The 11043-nt window shown below is 42.4% G+C and overlaps 1 protein-coding gene and 1 pseudogene across 4 annotated transcripts in view; one reads left to right on the top strand and one right to left on the bottom strand.

The window, feature by feature from the left end:
- Positions 1-2033: 2033 nt before the first annotated feature.
- LOC122205428 lies at positions 2034-2644 on the bottom strand (annotated as a pseudogene).
- Positions 2645-6646: 4002 nt separating this feature from the next.
- Positions 6647-11043, top strand: part of AGTPBP1 (ATP/GTP binding carboxypeptidase 1) — a 159799-nt gene continuing 155402 nt past the window's right edge. Inside the window, exon 1 of one of the 4 annotated variants that reach the window (XM_042912515.1) lies at positions 6647-6869. In XM_042912515.1, coding sequence (XP_042768449.1) covers positions 6673-6869 — 197 coding nt within the window. In that variant the 5' untranslated portion in view covers positions 6647-6672. The other 3 variants (XM_042912514.1, XM_042912511.1, XM_042912513.1) reach the window with 3 other exon arrangements.

Genomic DNA, 11043 nt, shown 5'->3' with positions numbered 1-11043 from the left:
CTTGAAATCTAGTAACTTCGTTCTTTTTTCTCAGGATTGCTTTGGTTATGTGGGGTCTTTTGTGGTTCCATACAAATTTTAGTATTATTTGTTCTAGTTTTGTGAAAAAATGCTGTGGTATTTTGGTAGGGATTGCATTGAATCTGTACGTTGCATGGATGAATGGATGTTGAATCTTGTCAAATCCTTTTTCTGCATCTATTGAGATGATCAAATGATTTTTAGCCTTTGTTTTGTTGATGTGGTGTATGACATTGCTTGATTTATGAATATTGAATAATCCTTTTATCATGGGAATAAATTCAATGATCATGGTGAATGATTTTTTTTTAAATGTATTTTTGCATGTGTTTTTCTAATATTTTGTTGAGGATTTTTGCATCTGTGTTCATCAGGGATTTTGGCCTATAGTTTTCTTTTTTTGTGGTGTCTTTGTCTGGTTTTCATATCATGGGTAGTGCTGGCCTCATAGAATGTATTGGGAAGCTTTCTTTCCTCTTCTATTTTGAGGAATAGTTTGAGAAGAATAGGTATTAACCCTTATTTAAATGCCTGATGGAATCCCACTGTCAATTTATCTGATCCTGGATTTTCATTTTTTTGGTAGTTGTTTGATTACTGATTCAATTTTGTTACTTATAATTGATCTGTTCAGATTTTTTATTTCTTCCTGACTCAGTTTTGGGAAGTTATATATTTGTAGGAATTTATCCCTTTCTTCTAGGTTGTCCCATTTACTGGCATATGATTTTTTTATAGTATTCTCTTAGAAGCCTTTGTATTTCTGTGGAGTCAGTTGTTACGTTTCCTCTCTCATTTCTGATTTTATTTATTTGGATCCTTTCTCTTTTTTGATGAGTCTGGCTGAGGGCTTATCAATTTTGTTTATCTTTTCGAAGAACCAGTTCTTGGTTTCCTTGATTTTCGCTATTGTTTTTTCAGTCTCTATGACATTTATTTCTTGTCTATATTATTTTCTCCCTTCTACTCGCCTTGGGCTTTGTTCTCTTTTTTTAGTTCCTTTAGATGTAAGGTTAGATTGTTTATTCGAATTTTTTGTTGTCTCTTAACTTGTTTTTAACGTTTATTTATTATTGAGAGACAGAGAGACACACAGCGTGAGCAGGGGAGGGGGAGAGAGAGGGGGAGACACAGAATCCAAAGCAGGCTCTAGGCTCTGAGCTGTCAGCACAGAGCCCGACACAGGGCTTGAACTCATAGACCGCGAGATCAGGACCTGAGCCGAAGTCGGTTGCCTAACCAACTGAGCCACCCAGGCACTCCTCTTTTTGTTGTCTCTCGACTTAGGCTTATATTACTGTATACTTTCCTCTTAGGAATGCTTTTGCAGTGTCCCAAAGATTTTGAACTGTTGTGTTTTCATTGCCATTTGTGTCCATGCATTTTTAAAATTTCTTCTTTGATTCAGTTTTGACCCACTGTTTGTTTAGTATCACGTTTAGTCTCTGTGTGTTTGTATTATTTTTCCGTTTTTTTCTTGTGATTTATTTGTAGTTTCATATTGTTGTGATTGGAAAAGGAGCGTGGTATGATTTCAATCTTCTCAAAAAATTTTAAAAGAATTTTTTAATTTTTGAGAGAGAGCACAAAATGGGGAGAGGGGCAGAGGGAGAAAGGGAGAATCTTCAGCAGGCTCCAAGCTCAGCGCAGAACCTGACACAGGGCTTGATTTCACGACTCTGGGATCATGACCTGAGCTGAAATCAAGAGTTGGTCACTCAAGTGACTGACTCAGGCGCCCCTCAAAAAATATTTTTTTTTCAGGAATAGAACTTAATGATTCATCACTTACATGTAACACCAAGTGCTCATCCCGACAAGTGCCCTCCTTAATGCCCCTTGCCCATTTAGCCCATTCTCCCATCCAACACCTTGCCAGCAACACTTAGTTTATTCTTGGTAGTTAAGAGTCTCTTATGGTTTGTCTCCCTCTCTGTTTTTATATTATTTTTGCTTCCCTTCCCTTGATTTTTTTTTAAACAATTGATAATCAGTTTATTAAAAAGGTTGATTTAAGCATTTATAATAGTGACTTCAGCCTTGACTCCTGGCTCAATGGAAGTACTCCAAAGATGGAAGTAATTCAAAAATTTTTTTTAATGTTTAGTTATTTTTGAGAGACAGAGAGAGAGAGAGAAAGAATGAGCAGGGGAGGAGCAGAGACAGAGGGAGAGAGAGAACCCCAAGCAGGCTCCAGGCTCTGAAATGTCAGCACAGAGCTCAATGCAGGGCTCAAACCCCTGAACCACAAGATCATGACCCGAGCTGAAGTTGGATGCTTAACTGACTGAGCCACCCAGGTGCCCCCAGATGGAAGTAATTTGGTTAACAATCTCCGAAGGACTGTGCAAATCGATGAGTTGCTTGTGGATTCTCATCTGAAAACAATCCCAAGTCCTAGAACCTTCACCACAAGGAGTCTTTCCTATAGTGATGCTCAGAGTCTTGGTAGGCATCGGAACTGGTTCTTTCACTTTGAGATTCTTTTATTTTGCACCTTGTATGAGCAAGTCAGCACATACCTTCTCCAAAGATTTACACTGCAGCTGGTTAGAGGAATTCTACTTTGGTGAATTGCCACCGCTGGATTCATGGATATCTTCCTGCTGACTTTAAAAGCCATGGCTGGGGGCACCTGGGTGCCTCAGTGACTTAAGCATCCAACTCTTGATTTCAGTTCAGGTCATGATCTCACAGTTCATGGGATTGAGCCCCACACTGGGCTCTGCACTGACAGCCAGCCTGGAGTCTGCTTGGGATTCTCTTTCTCCCCCTCTCTCTCTGAAAATAAAGAAACTTTAAAAAATGAAAAAAACAAAAACCAAAACCAAAGGCTAGGCTGCAGTGTGGCTTTCTGATTGACTTGTTCCTTGGTGAGGCAAACAGCAGGGAGTCAGGAGCAGGGGTGCCCAGAGCTCCACTGTAGCTGTGACCGCCTTTCCTCAAAGACCCAGCCTTCTCTAATTATTGAGGCTCATTTTATGCCCTCATATGTGATCTATTCAATTCAGATCCTTTTTAAATTGGATCTGTTCAGGAAGTTTACCAGAAATGCTTATATAGAAATGCTTCTCGATTGCAATCTGGCTTCTCCTTCATGTCTAGAAAATCCTTTAACTCTCAGCAAACTCAGAACTCAGCGGGCCTTCTTCAGCCTCAAGGTAAATCCATGGCTGTACAGGAGGAGTTAAACCTGTTGCACCCCACATTAAGAACTCTTGCTCTAGCACGTTATTATTTTAAAAAAAATTTTTAAAAATGTTTATTCATTTTTGAGAGACAGAGGGAGACAGAGCATGAGTGGGGAAGGGGCAGAGAGAGAAGGAGACACAGAACCTGAAGCAGGCTCCAGGCTTTGAGCTGTCAGCACAGAGCCTGATGCGGGGCTCGAACTGACAAACTGCGAGATCATGACCTGAGCCGAAGTCGGACACTCAACTGACTGAGCCACCCAGGCACCCCCCTACCACGTTATTTTTAATGGCTTCCTAGTGATCTATTGCATGGGTGTAAAATACTGTGTTTAATTGGGTGCCTTCTGTTGAGCATGTAAGACAGCTTGGACACCACTCTGGGATGAACATCCTTCTGGCTAAATCTCTGCATATTTTCCTTGTTATTTCCTTAGGATAAATTCCTATGATGAGGCTAAAGGGTATGCCAAATTTTAAAACTTTAAATTTGGCAAGAATATTTAAGTTCCATTTCACAAATAAAGAAAATGAGGGTGCAGTGGTTTACGGATATGGATATTTATTTATTTGTATGGAAGCATAGTTGAAATGAAATGTTATTTTCATTACAGGTGTACAATCTGGTGATGTGGTAATTCTAGAATTGCACAGGGATCAACATGTTACTGTGTAGTCACCATCTGCCCCCATACAAAGTTATTATAATATTATTGCCTATGTTACCTATGCTGCGCTTTTCATCCCTGTGATTTATTTATTTTGTAATGGGATGTTTGTACCTTTTTTTTTTTAAGTTTATTTATTTGATTGTGTGTGTGTGTGTGTGTGTGAGAGAGAGAGAGAGAGAGAGAGAGGAGAACAGTGGGGGCAGGGTTCAGAGAGAGGGAGAGAGAGAGAGAATCCCAAGCAGGCTCCATGCTCAGTACAGAGCCCAACTCAGTGCCCGAATCACAGACCGTGAGATCATGACCTGAGCTGAAATCAAGAGTCCGACACTTAACCGACTCTGAGCCACTCAGGTGCCCCCTGGAAGTTTGTACCTCCTAATATCCTTCATCTATTTTGCTCATCCCACCCACCTACCTCCCCTCTGGCAATCACCAGTTTATTCTCTGTATTTAAGAATCTCTTTGTTGTTGTTGTTTGTTCATTTGCTTTGTTTTGTCAAATTTCACATGAGGAAAATCATGCCTTTCTCTTGTCTAGCTTACTTCACTTAGCATAATACCCACTATGTCCATCTATGTTGTTGCAAGTAGCAAGATTTCACTTATTTTTTTAATGACTGAGTAACATTCCGTTGTCTATCTGTCAAATCTTTATACTACATCTTCTTTGTCTATCCATCTATGGATACATCAAACCTTTTAGTTTCACAGAGGGCAGGCAGCTGTTAGGTTTTTGTTGAGTGTTATCATTTGCTTATCTCTTCCAAAGATTTCAGGATTGGTCTGGCACATAAGGTGCTTGATGAACTGATGATTGTTGAATAACATAGAATAGCTATAACAATCCTAGAACTCCAGAGGACTGGATAAGTCCATGGCTGTTCTAAACCATATGACTATATAGTTTTGTTACAATGTTTGTTGCATTTTGTATGTTACTCTACTAAAAGTATGGAGGCAGGAAAATCAGCAGAAGAGGAGGAGAAAGAGATAGCTGGGCTCCACTGCTCATCTTTCTTTCTCTGCCTAGTCCAGAGTTAAAAAAAAACCCCAAACAAACAAAAAACAAAAAAGCCCCAAACATTTACCGAATACCTAAAGGCGCTGACTAGACTGATTTGAGGAATCAGAGTTAAGTGAATATTATTATGTGATCAGACTGATCTACATCACACGATTATTTGTATTCAGTTTTATATATCATAACAGTGTTGAGGAAACTGTTTAAAATAGTGGAAAAGAGTGACAGACAGGGAATGGCTTGGCCCTTTCCCTAGTTGTGTGGTTTAATCCACTAGATCTGTGTCCTGGCCATCAAACCATACTAATGATGTTTTGCTAAAGTAGGATTCAAATTCTATATACACACACATTTACATTTATTTCTATATCTTTATATATTGAAGGTTGATTCATTTAGGAAGATGCTCTTTGAATAAAGTTTTATGTGTGTTATATATAATGTCTGTAAAATGTTAAATATTCTTAGGTAATTGTAATTAGGTGTTGTCAGATATGCTTTTCAGTCTGGGTGGTTTGGGGTGGTTCTTGTTTCAAAATTCCTTAAAATACTGTAATCTACCTTTCAGTGCTCACAGCCAGGGAAATTATGGCATTTCTGAAATGGCAATCTCTTGTTAAAGACTCTGCCAAGGGCAAACTGCAAGAAGCAGGTGTGGTGCACCTTGGATTACCTTTTGAACTGCCTTCACAACTGTTTAATTTTGTTGAAACATGATGATAAGAAAACAAAGCAAAAATTTCACAGGTCTCAATTTATTTCTCGACCTGGTTGTAATAATTTTGCATTCTGCAGCAGCTACCATAAACAGCAGCAAACATGATCCATGCTCTTGGAAAAAAAGTAAATGTCAAGTATTTATTAAGAATCTATTACAGTGGCTTTACGGGCAGTCTCAAAACAGAAGGGGGTGAATCAGTATTCAGTCCTTCTGACACATCACTTTGGCTCTGATTTAAAAAACACTGGCTTTGCCTTCAGTGGCCAATTTAACATGACCATTTTCTTGACTATACGTAGGCACATTACGAAAAAGCAAAAAATATATCAGCTTGCTATTTTTTTCACTGCAGCTCTAGGCATCTGATTTATTGAGGTTTGGCCACAAGGTGCAATTTTCTTGTGTTCTGGAGCCCAGCTGTCTCTTTATAGACTCTCCTCGAGGTCAGGAAAGGGCTGAGCTTTCCAGTGGTGCCCAGGGACTAGAGCGACCCCCCCCCCCCCCCGCCCGCTGGTGCCACACTGGGGAGTTAACCGCTCGTCCACAGCAGCTAACAGCCTTCTAAGAGCAGAGTGATTGATGGTAGTGGGGTGGGCGCCGGCTTAGCTCCGGAGAAAGGCGGGCCGCTCTAATTGGGAGCGTACAGGAAGGTGAATTGCAGAGAGTGGGGAGCCGCCCGCCTACCGGTTCGGTTCGGTTGGGTTGGACGCTCGCTGCAGGGTCTGGGCCTGCAGCGCGCGTGCAACCCTCCTCCCCAAACCCCTGCCGCGCCTACCACGCAGCACAGCACCTAACGCCGGCACGCGCGCCCCGCCCTCCCTCCTGCGCACGCTCGCTCCTTACCCACGCGCGCTCCCTGAGTCCCAACCCCGTTCCGGCCCGCGCGTGCCCCACCCTCCTCCCTAGCGCGTGCCCCACCCTCCTCCCTAGCGCGTGCCCCACGCGGCACGCGCGCACGCGCATTCCGTCCTCCCCGCCAGCCGGCGCGCGCGAGCCTTCGGGCCCAGGGCGTGCGGTGGGCGGGGCGCCGCGCTGACGTTGCCCGGGATGCGGGCAGGTTCCGCCGCCGCCACCGCCGCCGCCACCGCCGCCTCCACCTCGCCTGCCACCGGGGTTTGTATGAAAACACCGGGCGGCTGGCGGCGAGAATTCCGCTGTGCTCCCAGAGAGCAGCCGCCGGCGCTGCGGATGCCGAGCTGGTGCCGCGGCTCTGCCCAGTCCCGCCAGCGCCCCATCCTGAGCCGGTGAGCGCCCCGCCGCCGTCCGCACGTCCGGGCCGGCCGCCCCTCGGCCGCTGCTTGCCCGCCCGTCCGCCTTCCCTCCGCAGTCCCCCGGCCACCGAGTCCCGGGGGCGGGAGAAGCCGGGAGGAGCGACCCCGCGCCCGCCGCGGTCTGCGTCCTGGGATCCCTCCGCCCCTCACCTGACAGGTTGTGTAACGTGTGTCTTTCGGGGCGAGTGGACCGGAGCTGGAGGAAAACCCCTGATGGTTTGGGGCTTTGGCTGGCTTCTGGAAAGCGCCCCACGCCGCCCCCACCCGCGACACTCGGTGACCCCCGCCTCAATCCCCGGCGGAGGGTCCCCGACGCGGTTTTCGGGCACAGGCGGCCCCCGTGCCCTGCCCTTTTTCTGGGGCCGGGGTGCAGCGCGGAGCCGAGCTGGGGGGCGGCGGGCCGGGGACGGGCACGCGCCCCGCCTCCCCCACCCACCCCGGCACACACCTTGCTTCGCGGTGGGCTTGGTGTGTGGTGTGACTTTGGCGGTGGCCAGGTTTGCTTCGTGTCAGGGTGGTTGGCCTGAAGTGTGTTCTCCGTTTACAACTTGTCGCCTTTTGGGTTTGATTTGAGCCTGAATGAGATCGCTCTAGATGACAGTGCAGAGTTTCCTTACAGCCTGCCTTCCTGAGTGAGTTGCGGGTTCTTCGTTGCAAGTACTCGAGGACTCCTGCAACCCCGTCTACATGGTTTCCCCTTGGGCCGGTTAAGCCTCTTACTAGGACCAGTGCAATTTTGAATCGGCTGGTTTCCTGGGCGTTTACCCATTATAGAATGGAGTTTTTGTACATCTTAGCGTAATCGATATGAATGTTGATCATTTAAAGGCCACTTCTTGTTTTGATACAGATTGCTCAATCAAGGGCTTAAAGGTCCAGCACTGCTGATGACCTAATACATTGTAACACTGAGGGGATTTTTTTTTTTTTTTTGGCAGTATTAATTCCTTGTAGGTGTTTTGTTTTTCTTCAGGTGTTGAAAATTGTAGCAGTGTTTAATTGTAATGTATGACAATTTGTAGTTAGGACTGAACAGCTTTCTTTATCACTCATTTTCACTTACTTTGATGCCTGTGTTGTAATCTTTATGTAAATCCAGCTAGTAACCTGAACCCTTATTATAAATTGTCTTTTTTCCTAAGAAAACTAGAAAGTTACTTTTGTAATTTTACAGTGAAATGTTTTCAGTTCAGTATGCTAAAAAAATAGTAGTTTATTTAAGGCACTTTAAATGGTAGTATTTTAAAACATGTGCCAAAATACTAATGAAAACCAGACAAAACCCTGGAAGATCTGTAAGCATTTCCTATAATGGCTGTGATTAGTCCTGTAATTGCTGTGAGATAGGGATGTCTTATCTATGCCTTATTTTCTTATCGTAATATGACTTGGTTAATTCCCATTCCACCTCGCTTGAGTTAAATTCCGCAGTGAAGTTATAGGTTCATTTTTAATGACCTCAAAAATCTGCCTTGAATTAATTGGTTCCACACTTACTGAGAACTGCAGTCTCATTCTGAACTTTGTAATGAAGGGGGTAGACTTAGAGTTCCTCTTGTTACTAGCCAACACTGCAAAAACATTTAAGTGTTTTAATGTAACCTAAGCTTTTGTAGAAGCAATTTTTATAAATCTTTTCCCGTTGACTTGAATTGAGGCATTATTACTTTTTGGAGCAGTCTAGCAAGACTCCTTTTATAATAATGGTTATCTCTGACAGAGGGAAAAGAGACCCAAATGTGAAATTACCCAATTTGTATTAGATTCTACATTTTGGAATTTTTAGTAAATCTCCACAGTATTCACCTTCCAAAATGTATTCTTGCTTAAAGTCCCCCAGTACCTGAAGTTGAACAGTGTATCAGTAGTAAAGGATGAAATTGTCAGAGGGCTCTTCAAATTGGGAGCCTCCCTTAGGCAGTTGGTCTTGGTGACAACAACAGAAGTTTAGAGTGGGCACCGAATTTTAAATTTTATATATTACTGTAGGTTATAGGGTCTGTGTACTGTAATGCAGTGGCTGAGGAGTTGGGCTTCAGGACTGGCTTTGAATCCTGGCTTTGCCTGAGGCAAGTCATTTATCCTCCTTGTGCTTCAGTTTTCTCTGTTCCAAAAATGGGGTAATAATGGTTATATCCTTAAGATCTTGAATATTAAACGAGTTAATACACATGGAGTGCTTAACCCACAGTGCCTGGCACATAGTAATTGCTCAGTAAATATTACTGCTACTGCTTTTTCTCACTCTTCCAAGGGGTTTAGTAAGCTCAAGAAGGACTTTAGGCTGGTGGAGCATGATTACTGTAGAATCATTCCACTGTGACCCATTGACTCCTTTGGAGCTAAATGACAGCTTAGTCTCACTGTCCTGCCTTGGAAGCATGTAATTTAGTTTTAAATAGAACAGCTAGACCCTGAAAGCTGGGTGTGCTGAGATGCTGCTGGAGAGGTGCTGAAGTATCCATGTTTGTCCCTTCTGACAGAACCTTGGATTGTCTCCCTTATGGTGGTGGTGACTGCTATTTTAATCACCTGTTTTTGACTTGTGTTTCTTTGACTGTCATGTGCTTCTATCAAAAATACTATGTATCAAATTGTTACTGGGTATACAGGAGTTTATCTGATCAAGATATTGCACATTCTGTTGTTTTTTTCTTCATTGGTGTTACAGAGTGAGGTTAGTTATGATTGGACATTGTACCTTTTCAGCTTTCATGTAATTTTGCTAGGAAAGTTTTTTTCTAATTAATGACTTTATGTACTTGTTTTTCTTGGTTTGCAGGGATCTGATGTTAATACTCAGTTGTTGAAATCAGTTTTCAAACTTTTGATTTTAGTACCCTTTTACATTCTTAAAAATTATTGCACACCCCAAAGAGCTTTTGTGGATTATGTCTGTATTTATTATATTATAAATTAAAGAGAAATGTACAACTTTTATTAATTCACTTAAATATGATAATATCTTAATATAAGCGTATTTTTAATGAAAAATGACTATTTTTCAAAACAAGGCAATAAGAAGAGTGGTATTGTTTTACATAAAAAAAAAATGTTTATTTATTTTGAGGCAAGGGGAGGGGCAGAGAGGGAGGGAGACGGAATCCCAAGCAGGCTCCACACTCAGCACAGAGCCTGACATGGGGCTCAGTCTCACAATCTTGAGATCATGACCTGAGCCAAAATCAACAGTCGGACACCTAACCAACTGAGCCATCCAGGTGCCCCTTGTTTTACATTTTTGTAAATCTCTAATGTCTGGTTTAATAGAAACAGCTGGATTCTCATCTCCTTCTGCATTCAGTCTGTTGCACTATGTTTTTTGGTTTGAAGTATATAGAAAGAGAAGCCCAGCCTTACATAGTTAATGGCTGGAAAAGGGAGGGGTATTTTAATAGCCTTTTCAGATAATAATGGATTTTTTTGCTTGGTGCTACATCAGAACTCAACATGTGTTGGTTTTCTAGTTACTTGTATTATGGAATCTGAAATCATATCAATGGACTTTTCATAATGTTATATTAAAATCCACTGGTCTAAACTTTGAATGGATCTTACATAACCATGCCTGAATTTATAACATCATGCCATGGTCGTTTCTAAGTATTGGTTCAGCCAGTTATGCAGATCTCCAAAATGTTGGCACATTTCATTATATATTATTAGAAAATCACATTTGTTAATATCACCATTCATCCCATCAGAAACAGATTATTGGGAAGCTATCCAGGTCATGACATGATGGTGGATGTGAGTTTTCCAGAAATCTGATTTTTGCTTGAAGGCTCAAATTTTATCGTTGGCAAGAATTATGACTGCCAGTTGTTTCCTAGAAGTGACAGGCAGATTTTGTTCATCTGTGAGAGAACTTCTGCCAGAATACCCAAGTCTGAATAACCATGGTCATTCTTTCAAGTAAAAATGGTGTTTCACAAAAAAAAAAAAAAAAAAAAAAAGAGGCTAGTGAAAGCTCTCAGTTCAGTCACACAAGTACTTTACCTTGAGACACCCATCAACTATTGCAATTCAGTATGTGGTCAGAAATGCTTTGTGCATACTTAACCATTTTGTCACACAGAATATTAAAAAGATCTGTACTGAAGAGCTGAGATTTAATAAAATTAATTTTTACTATTTGAAGGACTTT

The sequence above is a fragment of the Panthera leo genome, chromosome D4 (genome assembly GCF_018350215.1).
Source record: "Panthera leo isolate Ple1 chromosome D4, P.leo_Ple1_pat1.1, whole genome shotgun sequence".
Lineage (NCBI taxonomy): Eukaryota > Metazoa > Chordata > Mammalia > Carnivora > Felidae > Panthera > Panthera leo.
The sequence above is the reverse complement of the archived record's forward strand: the minus strand, read 5'-3'. Positions and strand labels throughout refer to the sequence as shown.